At 46.3% G+C, this 19124-nt stretch overlaps 1 protein-coding gene and 1 long non-coding RNA gene across 2 annotated transcripts in view; one reads left to right on the forward strand and one right to left on the reverse strand.

The window, feature by feature from the left end:
- Positions 1 to 330: 330 nt before the first annotated feature.
- Positions 331 to 19124, reverse strand: part of LOC132665788 (uncharacterized) — a 30951-nt gene continuing 12157 nt past the window's right edge. Inside the window, exons 3-4 of the long non-coding RNA XR_014135877.1 lie at positions 15595 to 15708; positions 331 to 869 (exon numbers count right to left, since the gene is read on the reverse strand). This is a non-coding gene — a long non-coding RNA (uncharacterized LOC132665788). The remainder of the gene's footprint in view (positions 870 to 15594; positions 15709 to 19124) is intronic.
- TMEM200C (transmembrane protein 200C) lies at positions 4480 to 12403 on the forward strand. The gene is made up of 2 exons (XM_060613293.3): positions 4480 to 4593; positions 7495 to 12403. Exon 2 carries the CDS (start codon positions 7590 to 7592, stop codon positions 9495 to 9497), a length of 1908 nt encoding a protein of 635 aa, XP_060469276.1. The 5' UTR covers positions 4480 to 4593; positions 7495 to 7589; the 3' UTR covers positions 9498 to 12403.

A 19124-nucleotide genomic window follows, 5' to 3' on the forward strand; every position in this document is an offset into this window, starting at 1 on the left:
GTCGCATTTCACATTTTCTATCAGGCTTATTTATCTTTTACACATGCCATGAAAAACACCTGTGAGGCTACCAAGGTATGTTGTGTTGGAGTTGCAGATAGAAGGCAGGCGGCCCAGGGTGCCTGGGAGGCGCAGTCAGTTCAATGTCCGCCTCTTGGTTTTGGCTCAGGTCATGATCTCACGGTGCTGTGAGTTCAAGCCCCGCACTGGGCTCCACACTGTCAACCTGCTTGGGATTCTCTCTTTTCCTCTCTCTCTCTCAAAATAAATAAATAAACTTAAAAGACAAGAGGCCCAGTTAAATCTGAATTTCAGAGAAACAACAAATCATTTTCAGGTTTATGCCCCCAGCAATATTTTTATTTGCTAAATCTATTGCTTAGCTTATCGCTTGCTTGTCACGCTTTAGTCTGTCATGTTGCCTCTTACTGGCAGGTGTACGAGGAGGGTGAAGAAGCAAGAAGGAAAGAGGAGGAATTTTATGCCCTGTGTCCAGCCTTGGGATCACAGGTTCCTTCTTCTGCTTTCGAGATGACAGAAGAGGGCTTGAGAGGCCTTCCTGTGATATCCTCAAACCTTCCAGGCCAAAGAATGTTCTCTTGGTCGTGTTTTCACAGACTTCGAATTTGACTGTAGAGTGGTGTGAGTTTGAAAGCTGGGCTCTCCAGCAAAGTGAAATTAAAGGGTCCCGGTGAACCGCAAAGCAAGGAAAGCAGCCACAGAGAAAGTGTCTCCGTTCTCCTGGACACAGCAGGCTTTCGTGAATGACACTGGTCCTATGCCACACGGATGCCACAGTTCACACACGGCAGCTGATTGTGTAACTCCGTTCCGTGGAGGTTAAGTGCAGATACGGTCCCATGTGGATCCTGGCGAATAGGAACAGAATGGGAGAGTGAGGAAAACAAACTGGGAGAAGACGTTAGGACTAACAAGGTTGAAAGCTAAATTTAATGAGTGTTTACCGCGTGCTACACATTAATTTACAGGAACTAAACTTGTTGATTCCTCACGATAATGCTGTGAGGTAGGTGTTGGTGTCATTATCCCCATTACAAATGAGGAAACTGAGGCAGCCGAGATCAGGTCATTTACTTACTTAAATGAAGTAGCTGGTTAGGGGAGGATACAAACTGGTTCCAGAACCCACTACACCAAACTACCTCAATCTCCTTCCTCAGCCTGAGCCATCTGTGACAGCAGGGCGTGCGGAGAGGTCCCAGTTGCTGAGCTGTCGACACAAGCAAACCTGTCCCCCCTGCAAGCTTCCGGAGACCAAGAGGGGCCTGTGTGGACCCCTGGCCGGGCATCTTCTCCACTGAGCAGCCCCGGGAGCCCAGATAGGGGAGCCAGGCCAGGCTGATGAAATGATCAGGGGAAGCAAATGGGTTGTGAATAAATGATGAAACTGAAAGAATTACATAAGGATTGTTTTTAAGAAAGAGCAAGAGCAAATGACAGGTTTCAGGTCAGAGTTTAATCCAACTAAACGAAGCTCATCTGTTTCCTCTTCTTTTTTTTCCCAAGGCCTTCATTGCCCTCTTGCTACAACATGTTTCAAATATTGTCCTGAGCTCTGAGTTCTTGAGAAGCCAAGGAATGACCACGATTAGGTAGCCTTAGCCTGTTAGTCCTTAGCAGGGTGACAGGGGTATCCCACAATCCCAGAAATCATCTCTACTGAAATGGCCAGTGAACTTAGGGAGAAAATAACTCCAGAAGGGCCAAGATCATCACTGTTGCTTTAAAAATAACTCTACGTAACTCAGAAACCCCTAGGAATGTATGTTGATACCATATTATTACAGAGGTTAAAGGACCCTGCTGGAAACAGATGGGATCTATCTGATTTCCTCTGATACCCTGAGCTAACAACAAAGAAAATTACTGAAGGTGGGAACACTCGGGTTAAATGGAACAGTTCGAAGTTCCAAAGAACTCAGTCTGGAAGGACGCCTCTGAGTAAGAAATCATAAATCTTAATGCAGTCACCAACATAGCTAGAAAAACTAGCTATGTCCAAGGCCTGTTCATCTAGAAAAGGATTCTTCTCTTCTCCAGATCACTCAAATGAGTTTTCAAGGTACAAATGATGGCTATAATATATGCAGAAATTAGAAACTGTTAATGACTTAATCCCTCTGAACTCCTAATGAAGTTCTGCAATATTATCCTCTGTATACAGCTTAGCGCACGGAGGCCCACAAAGGATAGGAGTCACCACCCGTGGTCCCCTGGCAGCTAGCTGTGTAATAAAATGAGATCTCAGATCCTGTCTTTGTACAAAACATCAGCTTATTATTGACATTCAAGAAATCTGGAAGCTTGGAGCCCAAAACCCTTTAAAGATGACAAGCTAGACTTAGTTATTTCTCCTTTGCAGTGATTTCTCTAAAAGGAAACAATCCAGTATGGAATTAAAACTCTCCGTTTATATGGCTTATTTTCTAGCATTCAAAATCTGAGCAGGAATAGAGAGGTGGAAAGAGGTGTGCTGGGAACACTTTGATCGTCATCCAGATGCATTATTTGCTTGGAAAGGGTATCAGAGGTCACCTTTCAAACAGGCAGGTGCAGGGTTTCCTTTAAGGAAACACTTCTCCTTCAGCCCGGCCATCACTCCACAATCTCCACCTCATGTAACATGGTCCACATTTATATCATTGAATCTGTAAGTGTTAGTATCCTTAGTGTTCTTTTGGGAAAGTGTCTGCTTGAGCTTTAAACACAAGTGAATGCTGTGTATGTGAGGAGGAACAATCTTGTCACCGGAACTGTGGCCAGCAAAGCCCTCCTGTGTGGGTTCTGTGGATCCTTAAACAGCAAAACTCAGTATATCCAATACCCACTCAAAACCACCATCGTCACAAGATTTCTGTCTGGACCCCAAAGTTCAGACCGCCCTTGTCTGTCGTCTGCTCTTCTCTTCCTTTCTTCCTGAATCCTGGCTGCCTCACTTCAATAGATAATTAAAATCTTTCTTACTTTCTCAATACTCCGTGGGGAAATTCCACTTTGAAATTCTCTTTTCCCTGTCATTTTTACTTTACAGTTGGGAGGACAGGGATGAGCTAGGAAACAGGATCTCTCTCTCCCTCTCGCATTTTTAAAATGACGTAGGGAGTTTGGACATCCTCCCTACCCCCATCTCCCCTCTTTGATCCTAACCCTGATTCCTGGAGAATTATAGTTTTCCTTTTAATGCTTGCTGATTACCGCACGGGGTGGGAGCAGGACCGGCTGCCCAAGGAAGCGCCCCGGAGAGCCGATTCTATCTCCGCGGAGCCCCAGCTGCCCCGCGTCGGGGGGGTGGGGGGGTGGGAGGGGGGACGCCGAGGTCCCCAGGAGGCCGGTCACAAAGCCCGGTTCTGCCGGAGCGCGAGAGCAGCAGACACTGGCTGCCCCGGGCCCGCGGTGCGCCCAGCGCGGCGGGGGCGGCTCCACTCCGCCGGCCCGAGTTCGCTGGGGGACAACTTACTGTGCTCGCTGTGCGTCCACACTGCAAACTCCCAAGCGGGAGGGGGAGAAACAGCCAAGGCTGTGTCGTGTCCGAGAGTAGAGGCAACAAAAGAGGAAAGGGGAGAGGGAGGAAAGGAGGGAGGGCGGGCCGGCTGGAGACGCGGGCACTGCCCCCTCTCTCTCACCCAGAGCGCCCCTCGGATGCTGATGGGGAGACCCTCCAGGAGAGACGGCCCTTTCTTGGGGCCCCCTCCGACCCGCTGCTCAGACAGGTAGTTGGAGGGAAAAGAACAAAGCTCCCAGGGCAGGCGGGCGGCGGTCCCGGGGCGCCCCGGGGGCGGGGAAGGCAGAGGCCGAGGCGCCGCGCGCCCCGCGCTCCCCGCCGGCGCCCCCCGCCTCCCACCCCGTGCCCGGGGCCCCTCGCCGGCCCCCCCATCCGCCTCCCCTCGCGCCTCCGGGTCCTCCGGGAAGCGCTTCCCCCGAAGGCACCGGCGGCCGGCTGCGGAGGAAGTGGGGGGAGCGCAGGGAGGGCGGCGCGGCGACGGGGGGGGGGGGGCAGCGCCGGGGAGGAGGCGGGGGGCGGGGCGGGGAGCGGGTGCGCCCCCGAGCAGCGGAGTCGGGCCGGGTACCGACTGCCATCCTGCCGCAATTTCCCTGTGTCATGGCTCCGGTCTCTTAGCAACAGCCGCCAGTCCGGCCGCCCCGAGCAGCGCCAGCCGCCGCCGCCGCCGCCGCCGCCGCCGCCGCGGGCTCAACTCCACCCGGCGGAGCCCGGCGCGCCGCAGCCACACAAAAGAGGCGCTGGGGCCGGCCCGGGAGCGCCGCGGCAGGGCTCGCCGAGAGGCGCAGGAGGAGCGGCGGCGGGAGCACGGCTCCGAGGCAGGATGCGGGCTGCGGAGGACCTGACACTTCTTGGAAACTCTTGGAAATGGCTCCCGCCACGGCAGCGGGGGGAGCTGCGAACCTGGGGCGGGCGCTCGCCCCCGCTGGGCTGCTGAGCCGCTCTCGGCTGGAGGGCCCCGAGGCGCTGTCCCTGCGCCCCGCCGTCGGCTCGGGCTGAAAAAGTTTCTCCATGGTTCCTTTGTGTCGCCCGAGCGCCCGTTCGCCGGCCCTGAGCTGCCCCAGCCTTCCCGGGTAAGTGAGCGATATTGTTTGCTTTTAGTGCTGCCATTTTGAGCAATTCCGTGAGTCCTCAGCCCCCGAACCGCCCCTCCCCTCCCCTGCGGCCCCAAGCCCGGGTCCCCGGGCTGCTGCTGTTCGGGGAGAGTCGTTTTCCTAGGCGGGCTGCACGGGATGCGCTGCCCAGAAAAAGCGAGTTCGGGATTGCCCTCACTTCGCTCCTGCCTCTGTTCTTTCCAGAGGCGGACTCCCAGCTGCTGCACTCATGTGACTCCAACAGAAATAAGCAGACCCAAAAGCAGGGCAAGGGGTTCGCTGTCCAGCCAATTAGGGAGTGGGGGTCGAGGACCTGGATTGAGTCCCGGGCAGGGCGCTCCCAGCCTGTGGGCTGGGAGCCTCAGACGCCGAGTGGAGCTTAATCCATCATGAGCAGAGAAACTTGAATGTCTCTCTTGGAAGCAGTTGTATTTTTAGACATCCCTCCTTTGCTTTCCCCCATGCTCCATTCCTTAACCACGGAAAGACCAGCACCAGGCAGTAAATTGCGAGGGCAGCCAACCTCGACTGCCAAGTTTGTTTCCCTTCATTATGTATGAAGAAAAGCCTCAAAGGTGGGTCTTCCTTGCCATCTGACTTTTGTCAGTATTTCACGTCAGATGGCAATACATTACAATGGAGTTCAGCTTTCAACAGAGCTGAAGGAATAATAAACTAGGGAGTTAATTACTAGCTATTAAACTAATTTTAAAGATCTGTAAACGATTGCTGAAATCCATTCCAATTTTCTTTACATTCTGTCTACCCAAAGCCAAAGCCGCCTTATTGGGGAGAAAAACAGGTGGATACCTTCTTTCCCAAAGATGCTCAGCATTCTGGTGCACCTTAGCAATGCCCAACAAAACGTTAGCCCTTCTCTCCTCTTGGAGAGCCACTGTGCCAACTGAGTCTAGGTTTGTTTCTAAAATGTCTGGCTGCTAAAACCTTAAAATAACTGCAGATCTCCAGATTATTGCATTAAAGATGCTGTAGTCTAGGGATCACTTAAAACAGCAGTCTCTATGTTACAACTACACAATAAATGTGCTTATTTTGGGGGAATGACAGATGAACAGTAGCTACTCTTTTTTTTTTTTTTTTTTTTTTTTACAATCTGTTTGTACTTACTGGTGCAGCCTCTTTTTAAAACAAAATTGTGAAGGCTTATAGATGTATTCTCTACGAACCCCTCTAACCTACCTAGTATTTCTCTTTAGTGAAAACCAACTAAGTTCCAAGGAGACATTGATTTGCAAACATTGCAAAGAGATGATTACCATTTGCTTTTCCACCAGTGGAGAAAAGATTCTGCCTATATTGATGTAATGGAGGGGATCAAGGGCCAAAGCTCTTTACCCAGGCACCAATTAAAAGCAAAATTCTTCCTAAGTAATCCCACATATTCAAAGGGTAATTTATTCGAAAACATGAATTATTTCATAAAGGGCAAAATACCAAAAGGCTTGTGAGTGGTATCTGAGCCTTTCAAATTCATACAATGCCCTTAATTTTAGCATCTCTATTATAGGAGAGAACACAACCAATGGAACAGAAAATGTTTTACTCTGGGGATCCAGCAGGATTGAAATTTTTAGAAGCTCACAGATATCTGCAAAGACACATCTGTGCATTTACCTACCTGGGGTTTATTATATTAAACAACCAAACTTTCTATAGGATAGTCCATGGATCCTTGCCACCCTCCCTTCCTAAACACGACCTCATGAGAGAAAGATGAAGAAAACAGCTCTCACTTGGGGAGAGGTCATTCTACAAATCATCATTATTATGTAGACTGCTGCACCTAATTAATTGCCTATTCATTTGAATATTGGGAATCTGAAGAGTGCTGTTGGCACATTAATAAGGGGTCAGAAAGCTATTATGGCAGAGTGGCTATTTTTTTTTTCTTTTTAAGATTGTAATTTTCCCACAGGAGGAAAAAAAAAAAAAAAAAAAGGTCTTTCTCTTAGAGATTCTAGGGGACTTCTTAAATTCCCTGATGAGGTTTAGCACATGATACCTTTAAGGGAGTTCCTCTGAGGGAGGAGAGGAGGCCAGAAGGAAGAGCTCAGTTACATAACCAGTTACCTAAAACTAAATATTCCACCCCAAGAAGCTGTCCAGATGTTGCAAAAAAAAGTGATGAGGAAAAGGCTGCTTGTCTTTAGCTGTAGGAACATCAAGAGGTGGGAGACAACTTTCAAAAGGGATTTATTATCAGAGGATTGACGTAGTTCTGGTGTTCTCCCCGAAATGAACTCTCCATTAATTATCTGCAGTATATAAGCCGTCTGCCTGCCAGTATGTGACCTTTCATTTTCATCCAGTGATGAAAATTGCTTTTGTCATTATAAAACAGTAACTTTTGTGACTGTTTTAGTGACTTTGAGCTAAACATTGACAAATTCCTCTGCTTAGAGACTTGAACCTCCTGAACTGCTCCCTTGGGCAATCTTCCTATTCCCACAGGACAAAGGGAAAGGCTTTTGCCACGAAAGTCCTCAACCACCTCTTTGAGCCCCCACATTTAGTTTCTACTAATGGTCAGCCCTCCTTCAGCTGCCAGCTGGGAGGGTTTGAAATGAGCCTTGCTGGAATATCACCTACAGAGTGTGTGGGATGAGGGAGGGGGAAGAAAGAAGGCGTTCTCTCAAATTGTTTTATCACCTCCTATCAGTGATTGCAACAGCGTTTCTCGGCCCTGATCCATCTACCCCACCCCCTGGCCTCTACATTCGGCACTCCAGTTAGTGGGTAGCCCTGGGCTGGGGGGGGGGGGTACACATGTGGCGAGACCTGGGAGCAGGACAGTCGCAGCGCGTGGGATGTTGCTGCAGCCAAGCCTATACCCTCTGACTGTCTTCCTCTGCTTTGCAGCAGGAGGAGGTGGCCGAGCAGCTAGTGGGCAGTTGGCGCCCCCCACTACTCAAGCCTCCGCCCCAGAAACTAGCCGCGCACCGCACGGGCTCACCATGATCGCCACCGGTGGCCTACTGAGGATTTCCGCCAGAAAGCAGGATCCCCTCCGGCCCCCAAGCCAGGTCCCCAAACGCAAGCGGAAAGCCAAGAAAAGGCGCAAGAACGACGTGGTGGTGGTGAAAGGCAAGCTAAAGCTGTGCTCCATCTCGGGGCTCATTGCCCTCTGCGGGATCCTGGTGCTGCTGGTGGGCATAGCCATGGCGGTGGTGGGCTACTGGCCCAAGGCCAACGGGGCCAATAGGGAAGGGGGTAAGCAGCTGCCGCCCGCAGGCAGCGGCCACCGCGTCCCGACCACGGCCAGTGGCAGCAGCAGTGGGAGCAAAAACCGGTCCAGGAGCCACCTGGGGACTCCGGGGGGTGTCAACTCCAGTTCGGTGGGTGCGCCCCGAAGCACCCCTCCAGCGCGGTCAGCCTCCCCTTCGTCTTCCTCCACGTCCGTGGGTTTCTTCTTCCGCATCTTCTCCGGATACCTGCACTCCGACAAGCTCAAGGTCTTCGGGCCCCTCATCATGGGCATAGGCATCTTCCTCTTCATCTGCGCCAACGCGGTGCTCCACGAGAACCGAGACAAGAAGACCAAGATCATCAACCTGCGGGACCTCTACTCCACCGTCATCGACGTGCACAGCCTTCGCGCTAAAGACCTGGCGGCCGCCGCGGCTGCGGCCGCCGCCGCCGCCTCCTCGTCCTCCGCCCCCACCTCGGCGACCCCCGGAACCGCGCCGCTCAACGGCTTCCTCAGCTACGTGCAGTCGCGGGGCCTGGAGCTGAAGCCCGGGAGCTGCGGCGGCGGCTCAGGGGACGCCTTCGGGGCGGCGGCGTTGCTGGCCAGGGGCTCGTGGCCTCACCCCTCGGCGCTAGGCGGGGGCGGTGGCGGGGCCAAGGAAGCCGCGTCCCCGCCGGACCTGGCCTCGTCTCCGCGCTGCCCGCGGGAGTCCCCGAGCCTGACGGAGGCCGTATACAGCATCTACCGCGAGCGCTCGGGCGTGGCTGGCCGTCGCCGGGCCGCCGCCGCCGCCGCCGCCGTGGCCGCTGCCGCCGCCGCCACCGCGGCCGCCAGCAGCGGCGGCAGCCCGGCGCCCTGCAGCCCACCCGAGAGCTGGGGGCGCCAGAGCACCGCCAGCTCCCTCGTGGGCTCTTCGCTGAGCGCCTTCGCGTTACTACCCTTGCAAGGGGACCGCGACGGGGATGGGGACGGGGACGCGGAGGGCTTGAGCTGCAGCTGGCAGAGGCCGCCTGGGGAACGCGGCTCCCGGGAGATCCCAAGGGGCGAGCTCGACCTGAGCTTGACCGACCTCCGCGGCGCCCCGGGCTGCTCGCGTTGGGCGCCCAGCGAGCTGGAGGAGCCCGAGGGCGCGGCGGCGGCGGCGGCGGCGGCGCGCACCGCCAGGGGGCAGGGTGGCCGCCTGCCCAGGACCGGTAGGTACGCCGCCCTGCGGCGCCGCAGCACTAGCGGGCTCCCGGACTACCGGGCGCCGCCGTCCCCCGAACCCCCACCCTCCCCGCGCAGCGCGGAGCTGGACTCGAGCCTTCTGGCCCAAGCTGCCTCCCCCTCCCCGCCCCTGCGGCTGGAGGACTCGCCCCCCGCCAGGCCGGACTCGCCGAGCTCCCAGTCGGACGACCCTTCCTGCTGCAATAAGGGCTACAGCCCCCTGCGGGAGGCTGGCACCTCTTTGGAGTCAGTTGTGCAAGCAGTAGCCAGTAAAAGTCCAGACTGTGAGGCCGCCACGGCCCCGGGTGTGGAGCCGAGCCCCCCGGAGGATCCCAGCCAAGGGCCACCTAAGGCCCAGCCACCTCAGCCGGTGCAGAGGCAGTTTACAAACAAGGAGAAACTCTTTATGATTTCCCGGTCTCATGCCATAGGGGTAGAGGATGGAGATCTGGAAAGTACTGGCATTTAGGGCAAGAGGGAGCAAGGGGGCGGAGGGGAGGGGTGGAGTGAGAAAACTGGGAAAATGCCCACTCCAATCGGCGAATTTAACATTTCCCTCTTTCCCTGTGGACTCATCCGAGGAAATCGTCCAATACCCAAAGAGCTGCAGAATGCTATCCTTGAATTGCGTTCACAAGATTCCTGTAGATAACTCCAAGCAAATTTTTTTTTTTAAAGCCAGCTAGTCTTTTATGTCCGATGGTGATTGTACGTTCCATGAAAACCAAATGTATTAAAAAGTCAGCAATCTAGTTCATTAGGTAAAATTCTCTTAATTTTCTTAGGATCAAAATAATATATTTTTGACAGTAACTGTGCACTTTACTCCAATTTCCCACTCCCCCCCCCCCCCTTCATTTCCCTAACCCTGTACTCTGCTGCTGGTTTTGTCCATAGCTGCTTGTGAATGACAAGCTTCCTTTCTCTTATGCTTTTGTGGAGCATGGAAGGGGTTGTCCGCAGTTCTTTTAGAACTGACCTTACTAGAGGAAGTCAAAGCCAGAAGCAGGAGTATGTCAGGAAAGAGCACTTTCCTTGCCCTACCCCACACTGCTCCAATAGCCCAAAGGCCTCTTTATTTTTTAAAAGGGTATTTACATTTTGCTACTAGGGTATCTGATGGAGAAGGGGAGGGGCAGCATCTAGATGGACTGTTACATTGCTAGATTCACTCTACCAAGTACACGATACTTTCTTATTATCACACGTGTATTGCAAATAGCGTTATTAAAAATCTTTTTTTAATAAAAGAAGTTTCCAAACAAACAGTTAACCATAATATTGCCTCCTTTTGCCTTGGAACTAATGCTTCTAACACATTAAACATTTAACAGTTCAGCTGTAAAATCTAAAATATTTTGCTATGACACTGTAATATGATAGTAGGTATCCGCCCCCAAAGTGCTCTGTGCTATCATGACTCCATCCATTTCCAGTATATTTTTAACTTTTAAATACAGGGTAGTATTGAACATTTGGGAGTTTCTCTTTCAAATAGAATGAGACATTAAATAAATAGTAATTTTCTATAATACTTCTAGTTTACCTCAAAGTATTAATTTATAGAGCACCAGGCTTAATGGCCCCTTTTCAGAACCATTTGACTTATTTGGTTTTGACTTTAAGTTCATGATCTCAAATCCATGGCCTACATAGGCTAAAAAGATAATGTTTTAATAATTTGGGAGATTGTTTACAGTTGATTTTATTAAAAGTCGGCTACTTACTCTTTAAGAATAGTAGACGAGGTACCATTTTGATGCCTCTTCCTTTGAATGTGAGAGCCGAGAATCTCCAGAATGGTATTACTTGCTTTTGGCCATTTGGAAATGAGGCCTCATTGTAGGAGGCTAAAATACAGATTTTAAAGGAAAAAAAACAGCCAAAGATGTCATGTTTGGTCTCCCTGGGTGAAGCAGTGAGTGGGTCCAGTGGAAAGAGTGCAGATTCAGGAGTGAGACTAGACCCCAGCTCTCAGCATTTGCTAGCTGTGTAACTTTGAACAGAAACAAATGCTGAGTCTCAGTCATTCGATCTATGAAATGGGGATAATGAGACATACCTCATAAAGGTATGAGAGTGTTGGACAAGGGGTTATAGGTACAGAGCAGAGTACCAGGCTCAGAGTGTGTACTCAGTAAATTGTTCCTGTAATTACTATTATCATTATAATAAGTTGTCTGCATGCACTATAGAAGAGTAACCCTTCCTTCAACTTGAGCTCAAGAAAGCCTGGCTAAAATCTGGAATATCCACTTATTATCTGCATAACCTTAGGCAAATCACTAATCCCTCTGGGCTTCAGGTGGATGATAGAATCTCTCTGATTGCCTTCAGCTCTAGAAGCTTTACTTCAATCCAGGGTATTTGTTTTGTCCTAGATATAATCATATTTGTACATACAACTTTGCAAAGTGAATATACTTCATAAACTACCATTTAGTGTAACTTTGAAAGGACCTAATTTATTTCCAGATTGGATCTGCATTAAGCTATTAACTCACTTTAAAGCTCTGGACTAATATATTTGGTTCTTCTGTATAGCATACATGAGCTTCCACTGGTAAGAGTGACAAGCAAGTGTAATGATACCTCCAGGCAGTGTTAAATTTCAAGCGTCTCAATATTGTTTTATCACACTCCCCCCGAATTTCTAATTTCCTTAGTTTCTTTTCTCCATCATCTTGCATATTGTGTAATACACTGGGTTTGATGGGCTGTTTTAAAGGGAAAACAGGGGCACCTGGGTGGCTAAGTCTGTTGAGCCTCTGACTCTCGATTTTGGCCCACGTCATGATCCAAGTTTGAGATCAAGCCCCAAGTCCAGCTCTGCACTAAGCATGGAACCTACTTGGGGTTCTGTCTCCCCCTCTCTCTCTGCCCCTTCCCTACTCCTGGTGTCTCTCTCAAAATAAATAAATAAACATTAAAAAAAAAGGGGGGGGGGGGGAATAGGCTCCAGTGCTCTGAAATACTGTTTCTAGTCCTCAGAAAATGTACTGTAAGACATTTAGCAAATAATAAAGCCCTACCTCTTAGTTTAAACAGAAGTGGGCATAATAACATTTATCCCTTACAAACTTTAGAAAGTTCAATACAACCAATTGACTAGACTCAACAATGCCAAGTGCCTGGTTATATGAAACAGATTAAACAGACACTTGTAGCTCAGAAATTAAATAACTTCAGGGGACCCCGGGTAGCTAAGTCAGTTGAGCGTCCAACTTAAGCTCGGGGCATGATCTCACAGTGTGTGGGTTCAAGCCCCGCATCTGGCTCTGTGCTGACAGCTCAGAGCCTGGAGCCTGCTTCAGATTCTCTGTCTCCCTTTCTCTCTAGCCCTCCCCCTGCTTGCACTCTCTCTCTCTCTCTCTCTCTCTCTCTTTCAAAAATAAACAAAAAATAAATTAAATAACTTCAGCAATTTATCTTAGTATTAAATCGTATCTATCTTAACCATTCAGCAATTTTACTGGATCTTTTTTCTCCCCCTGAAGATAAAAAAGGCTAAGCTCAGTTTTTCAAGTCTTGGGAGGAGCCCAGGCTTTCATCGGCCCTCAGAAGGAGTCCTCTGCAATTATGCCAATGGTAATTTACAATCCTCCCTTTTGCAGGAGTGGAGATCGGCGATAATAATGCTAGATTTTTGCTCACTACTTCCTGTGGGCCATGTTCTGTTCTACATGCTTTGTGTATATTATCTCAATTACTCCTCGCAGCAGCTCTGTTGAAGTAACATTATTATCCCCATTTTACTGAGAAAGACACTGAGGTCAGGACGGTGGAGCGCTTGCCCAGGTTCAAACAGCTGGTAAATGGAGGAGCCAGGATTTATACAGAGTTTTGAGGATTCTCTGGACCTGAACCCAAACTGGCATTTCTAGAGACCATCAGAATATCCTCTACCTTCTTAGCTTCCTGCTAGATCCTTTCCCAGAAACTATTCTTAGAGACTTGCAGAGAAGTGTTAGGGTGCATGGCCAGTTTAAAAGCTGGAATTTGCGGGGCGCCTGGGTGGCTCAGTCAGTTAAGCGTCCGACTTCAGCTCAGGTCACGATCTCGCGGTCCGTGAGTTCGAGCCCCGCATCGGGCTCTGTGCTGACAGCTCAGAGCCTGGAGCCTGCTTCGGATTCTGTGTCTCCCTCTCTCTCTGCTCCTCCTCCATTCATGCTCTCTCTCTCTCTCTCTCTCTGTCTCAAAAATAAATAAACTTAAAAAAAAAAAGCTGGAATTTGCATTTAAGTCTTCAGGCTGGCATCAACAAAGCTTTTCTCGGTGCGACTTGCAGGGTTTGTTGTACCAAAATCAACAGGACTATTTGAAGGGATCTTGGACATCATGGAACCCTTCCCTCCTTTATTTATAAATGAGATTGCTAAGAATTAGAAAGATGACAATTTGTTCAAAGGCAAATAAAATAGCAATGGCAGGACTAGAAAGATAAGACTGTTGTGATTGCAACAGTGGGCATACACATCCCCCCTCCTCTACCAACCGAAACTCTGTCCTGTACGAACTAGCTGGGCGAAATGGGCAAGCTGCTTAGCCTCTCTGTGTCTCAATTTCCTTTTCCATACAATGGTAATAATAATGCTCCCTACCTCTAGGGGACCGGACTGAAGATTCAATGAATTACCGTCTGTGTAAGAGCGTTTGCAACAGGCATGGCACGTGGAGAGTGTCATAAAAAGTTTTTTTTTTTTTTAGTTTTATTTAAAATAGAATTAAACTGTTAAACCAAATCATTTTGTATGACTTTCCTTTTTATTCACGGAATAATTTCAGGTTTAAAATTCTAAAGTTTAAGGCAACATAGCATAGGGGCTCAAAGTATGTCTTGGAGGGTTACATAACACTTCACCTAGGTTTCCACATCTGTTAAGGGAGATAATAAATAGCATCCGACTCGTGGCATTCATTATTTAAATGAGGGCTAGATACACTAATATACTCAAAGAACTCAGAACCACTCCTGGCACAAATAAACCTTCAGTCACTGTGAATTACTGCTATTAAGGCAACATACAGAAAATTAATTAGTAGGCTAAATTTATTACTCAGTTGATAGGGACAGCCATAAACTTACTGTGCTGAGAAGTCTTTGTAGTTTAAGTATATTGGAAAGAAAAAATAGACCTTACGAAATGAGAATCGAGGCTACTGCAAGGTCCCCAGTAGAACGTAGAACTAATGACAGGTATGTGCCCCTCAGGGTCCCATCATCATAATATGTAACAACAAATGCGAGCCCAAACTGCTTACATGGCTGCACTTGGTCATGAGTATTGCTTTTCCGCTACTGAGGCAGGTTCCATCAGAAAGGCCAGGCTAGCCATGTAGTCTGGGCCCCATTCTGTCCGAGGAGTGCCCAACATGGGCCAGGTGCCTGTTCATCTATTTACATTTCTAGACGAAAGTTTTTTCCATACTAGTTTTCTCTTTCATCATTTTGGGTTCTTCAAGATACAGTTTTGAAATTCTCTTTTTGGGTTAAGAAACTTAAAAAAAAAAAAAAAAAAAAAAGCCCTTCAGATGGCTCAGCCGGTTAAGCCTCTGACTTTGGCTCAGGTCATGATCTCGCATTTGCGAGTTCGAGCCCCACATCGGGCTCTGTACTAACAGTTCAGAGCCTGGAGCCTGCTTCAGATTCTGTGTCTCCTCCTCTCTCTGCCTCTCCCCTGCTCACACTCGTTTCTCTCTGCCTCTCAATAATAAATAAATGACGAAAAAAAAATTTTTTTAAAGCCCTCCAACAACGTAAGATTAGAACAAACTAAATCCATGAATTTGTATTTGATGGGAATAGCATTTTTGTCTAAATGCAAAAATACATTTTATGGTCAAATAAAGGATAGGATTGATATTTGTGGAGGTTGTTTTCTGTAGACCCAGACTATTTATTTTGTATTTTTTGGCTAAAAATCATTGGATGAATATTTAGACTAAGTTTTTGAATGACTCACTCTGAAAAGTATTTTGAGACTTTTTTTTTTCTTTCCAGGGAAATCATCTTTGAGCTTTTTTCCTTCAAAAAGGGATGAATCTCCTTAAATGGATGGCAAATTATATGTTTTTTAAAATATTAAGTCACTACAAATTGGTGGTTCCATTTGCATTAACAACTTCGGTCAAACACTGCCTATCACTCTCTAAAACCAGATGAGCTCCTTATTATGTGTGTCATCTATTTCTTTATGATGTCAGAGAAGCACTGGGCTGGTGTTGGGTCTAAATATGGTCATGAACCACAGTAGGAGTTATAAAGCCTGCCATCCTGGGAATTTTGCCTTCACTACTGAGCCGGGGGCACATTAGGGTTTCTACCATCTGAAAATACATTTATTCATTTTTAAACTCACCCCGAATCCTTACCCCATCAATAATTGCTAGCCTGTGATATGGCCCTGCATGACAAACAGGACATTTGGCTGATTCATTGCTAAGATAACAGAGGTTTTTTTTTTTTTTTGCTCGGGATGTTGCCAGTCAAAGACTAAAAAAGCTTATGCAGATTCACCTGGAATGTCACAAAACATGTGTCTGTTGCAATAACGCGTGAGGCTTACCTTTGCTTAGGACACCACACTGCGAATCAGCCCTACTAAGGGCAGGAAGGTTGACTGTCAATCACATGGGAAGAAAACGGGGCATAAACCCAGAGGTGGAAGAAAAAGAGAATCCTGGGGAAAGAAAAGAAGAAAAAGATGAAGTCAGATTAGAGTCGCTATGAAAGCTTTTTGTTTCACAAATGAGCACGTGATCATTTGGCTTGGAGATCATTTGTAGACAAGTGTCTTAAACTGAAACATTACAATAACTTTTATTCTTTAGAAAATCTTTCAGCAAATGCAGAGTTGGACATTAATTTGTGTATTTTTCAGTATTTAAGAAATTCAACATAACATTGTGCTATTGACACAAATCCACTCGAGTCTAAGAACTGCTGAACATCTAAAAATGTTTAATAGCAGGAAAGAAACTTATGGTCAAATTTACAAAGAATTGCTTTTATGTTGAAAAATCTGAGGATCTTTATGTCTATACTGTCAAAGAAAGAAAATATGCCAGTTATTAGTTGTAATGGTGTATTAGGACAACTGAAGCAAAGCGGGCCAAAAATCTGCTTTGTCTTTGTGTAGGACTTTGGCCATGGCTTTGTTTTACAATTGCCTCATCACTCCATTTTGTACAGACATAACTTACAAGAGAATAATTTCACCTGTAGGAGTAAACAGCTTTGTTGGAAGCAGCTGCCCTTTCAGTAAAATACATAATTCATTTTGGGTTAAATTGCTTTATTTCTTTTTCAAGATCCATTTTAACTGCCTATCATAAGTCAGGCAGGTGCTGTGCTAGGCGGAAAGGATTAAATCTTATAAGACATAATTCCAGACCACAGGGTCTTGCAGATCTCATGGACATAGGCACATAACCAATAATTTCAATACAATGTGAGTGTCACGAGAGAGTTATGATGTGGACCCTACAGCTGAATCTTGAGATATGAAGAAAATGTCAGCTAGGTGCAAAAAGGTGGAGAACAGTGGAACCAGCATGAGCAACTACGTGGATGCAAAATGCACTTCAGCAAGTTAGACTTTCAGAAGATAACTTACACTTGACTTTTCCCCAGAACCCCCATAATCTCAGAGTGAAATACTTATTTTGAAAAACAAAACAAAAAACCAACAAAACCCGTATCTATCTATCTGTCTGTCCATCTCTCTATCTCCTCTTATAAGTAGTAGAAACATATTTGGAATTAAGATGAAAGTGATTTGGGTGTTAAAAGACTCAAAATGTACACTCTTTACCATTAGATATCTAATTACTCCCTATTTATAACTGACTTCAACTGGCAAGAATTCTTGAATACTGAGAAGTATCGGTACATGGACGAATGAACCATATTCTCATTGGACCCACACCGTCTTCATGAGCAAGAATGATTTTTGCTGAATTATATACTGCTTTAAAATGACAGTTTAATTTAAATGTTCAGGTGTGGGAAACCATTTCTCGAGATGTAGTATAAAGGGATAAAGCTGGGTGGGGAATCTGCTATTTGGGAATGCTTTGTATGTTTCCGGCATGGTGGATAATGTTGCATTGATCCATGTACTATGAGGATTGGATAAACTTGAGGATATTTTAGCGGGCTACAGGGCATTTTTGCAGAATCTAGACCTGATAATTGAATGTATTTCTACAGCAATTTGCAACGTCATTTATATTAGATCAAAAATAATTTATCTTTGTTAATAAAGAATCCTATCGTGATCTTTTCCCCCACTTTCATGTTCCTAGCAAAATGAAGATTAGTTCAGGCCTAATTATCCTTTTATGAATGTGTACAAGACATGTACAAGCATTCTTTACAAATTGGCACCAAAAGACTGTGCTTTCTAATTTCTAAACAGGCAACAATTTTTTAAATTTTTAATTAAACAATTTTTTTAATGTTTCTTTTTGAGAGAAAGAGAGAGAGAGAGAGAGAGAGACAGGGCATGAGTAAGGGAGGGGTAGAGAGAGAGGGAGACACAGAATCCCAAGCAGGCTCCAGACTCTGAGCTGTCAGCACAAAGCCCAGTGCGGGGCTCGAACTCACGAACTGAGAGACCATAACCTGAGCCAAAGTCATACCTTAACAGACTTGACCACCCAGGTGCCCCTAAACAGGCAATCATTTTGGGATAGTTACAAAACCAGATTCAGCCAGAATAATTGTTTGGTACTGTATACATGCAGCCTAAATACTTCATTTACTCACAAAGCTTCCAACTAAAAGATACCTCCCCTCCAAGAATAATCTAGTTTTCAATACAAATATTCCCTTAAAGTAAAAAAAAAAAAAAAAAAAAAATTAGTTTTCTTCTGTTTTTTTGAATTCCCCATATTTTGTTTTCTCCAAGATCTTTTTAGCGCTTCAAGCAGTGAAGGCAAAAGTATGAAATGTGTTTATTCTTTTTTTCTGATCCACCAAAGTGAGAATTTTGCCAAAGCACTTTCCATTGCGCATAAAGTCCAACAGATACTGTCAATTGCAGTTTTATTGTCACAGCTGCCAAATAAATCTTTCATAGAAGATATATTTATGGGTAAGAGGCTTATAATTTGGAAATACTGATAGATAAAGTACTATGGTTAATACAGCATGGTAAATGATGTCAGGAAGCAAATTGAATTCTTGATAGAGCAAGAAAATTCAAAAGACTAATTTGGTGACCTGCTAATCCTTCAGCTTATATAACCATGCATCTCGATGTGTTTGGAGCACAAACACACGCAAAATACGGAGCACAAAATATAACCTCAGTGCTTGCGCACTTGATTGTACAATTTCTTCCACTTGTATTGTTAATTTCATTTCAGTTTCATGCCTGAGAAGTTTCTTGATTTATTAGTCTTGCTTGCTTGAGATTACTACTTTAGAAAAAAGCGAATACATTTATAATAATAGTAATAATAATAATAATAATAATAATAACAACAACAACAATAACAACAACAACGGGCTTACAGGAGAACAAAAATAATTTGAGTACATTACTAATACTATAGTAGTCGCTTGCACCCAGTTTTTTTTACATCTTTTCAAATAGAGAGTGAATTGGACGATATCTTCTTGAAACATGTGCTGCCCAAAAGCCAAAACACAACAAAAATGTGCCTCTGCAACGTCCTCATTTCTTAAATCCCATGAACGTTGGACTTGAGAAAACTTTATTTTCACGGCGCGTTCTAAGTTGAGCTATGGGGGTGAATGCTTTCCAAGATTTCTTTTATCACAACGTGAATGGAAAGGAAACTTAATAATGCTATAGCTGCTTTTTAAAAAATGCCAGCTTTGATGAAGTTGATGGCAATTAAACATAACACTTACAAATAAATCGAATAGAGCATCTGGCCGGCCAGTAAGTATGAATCATCTCCAACGGAAGTACCGAGTAATAGTAAAATAAATAAATAAATAAATAAATAAATAAATAAGGTGATACGAAAACAAACTAAAACGTATTTCAGGCATGATTAGAGCCATGAGTAAAAACAATCCGAGTTGATGTGTAGCAATTTCTAACGCAACATAATTTTTGAA

This window comes from Panthera onca, chromosome D3, assembly GCF_046562875.1.
Source record: "Panthera onca isolate mPanOnc1 chromosome D3, mPanOnc1 haplotype 2, whole genome shotgun sequence".
Classification (NCBI taxonomy): domain Eukaryota; kingdom Metazoa; phylum Chordata; class Mammalia; order Carnivora; family Felidae; genus Panthera; species Panthera onca.

Excerpts from the sequence above, each read along its gene's own strand:
- TMEM200C (XM_060613293.3), top strand. The coding sequence starts at position 7,590 with ATGATCGCCACCGGTGGCCTACTGAGGATTTCCGCCAGAAAGCAGGAT.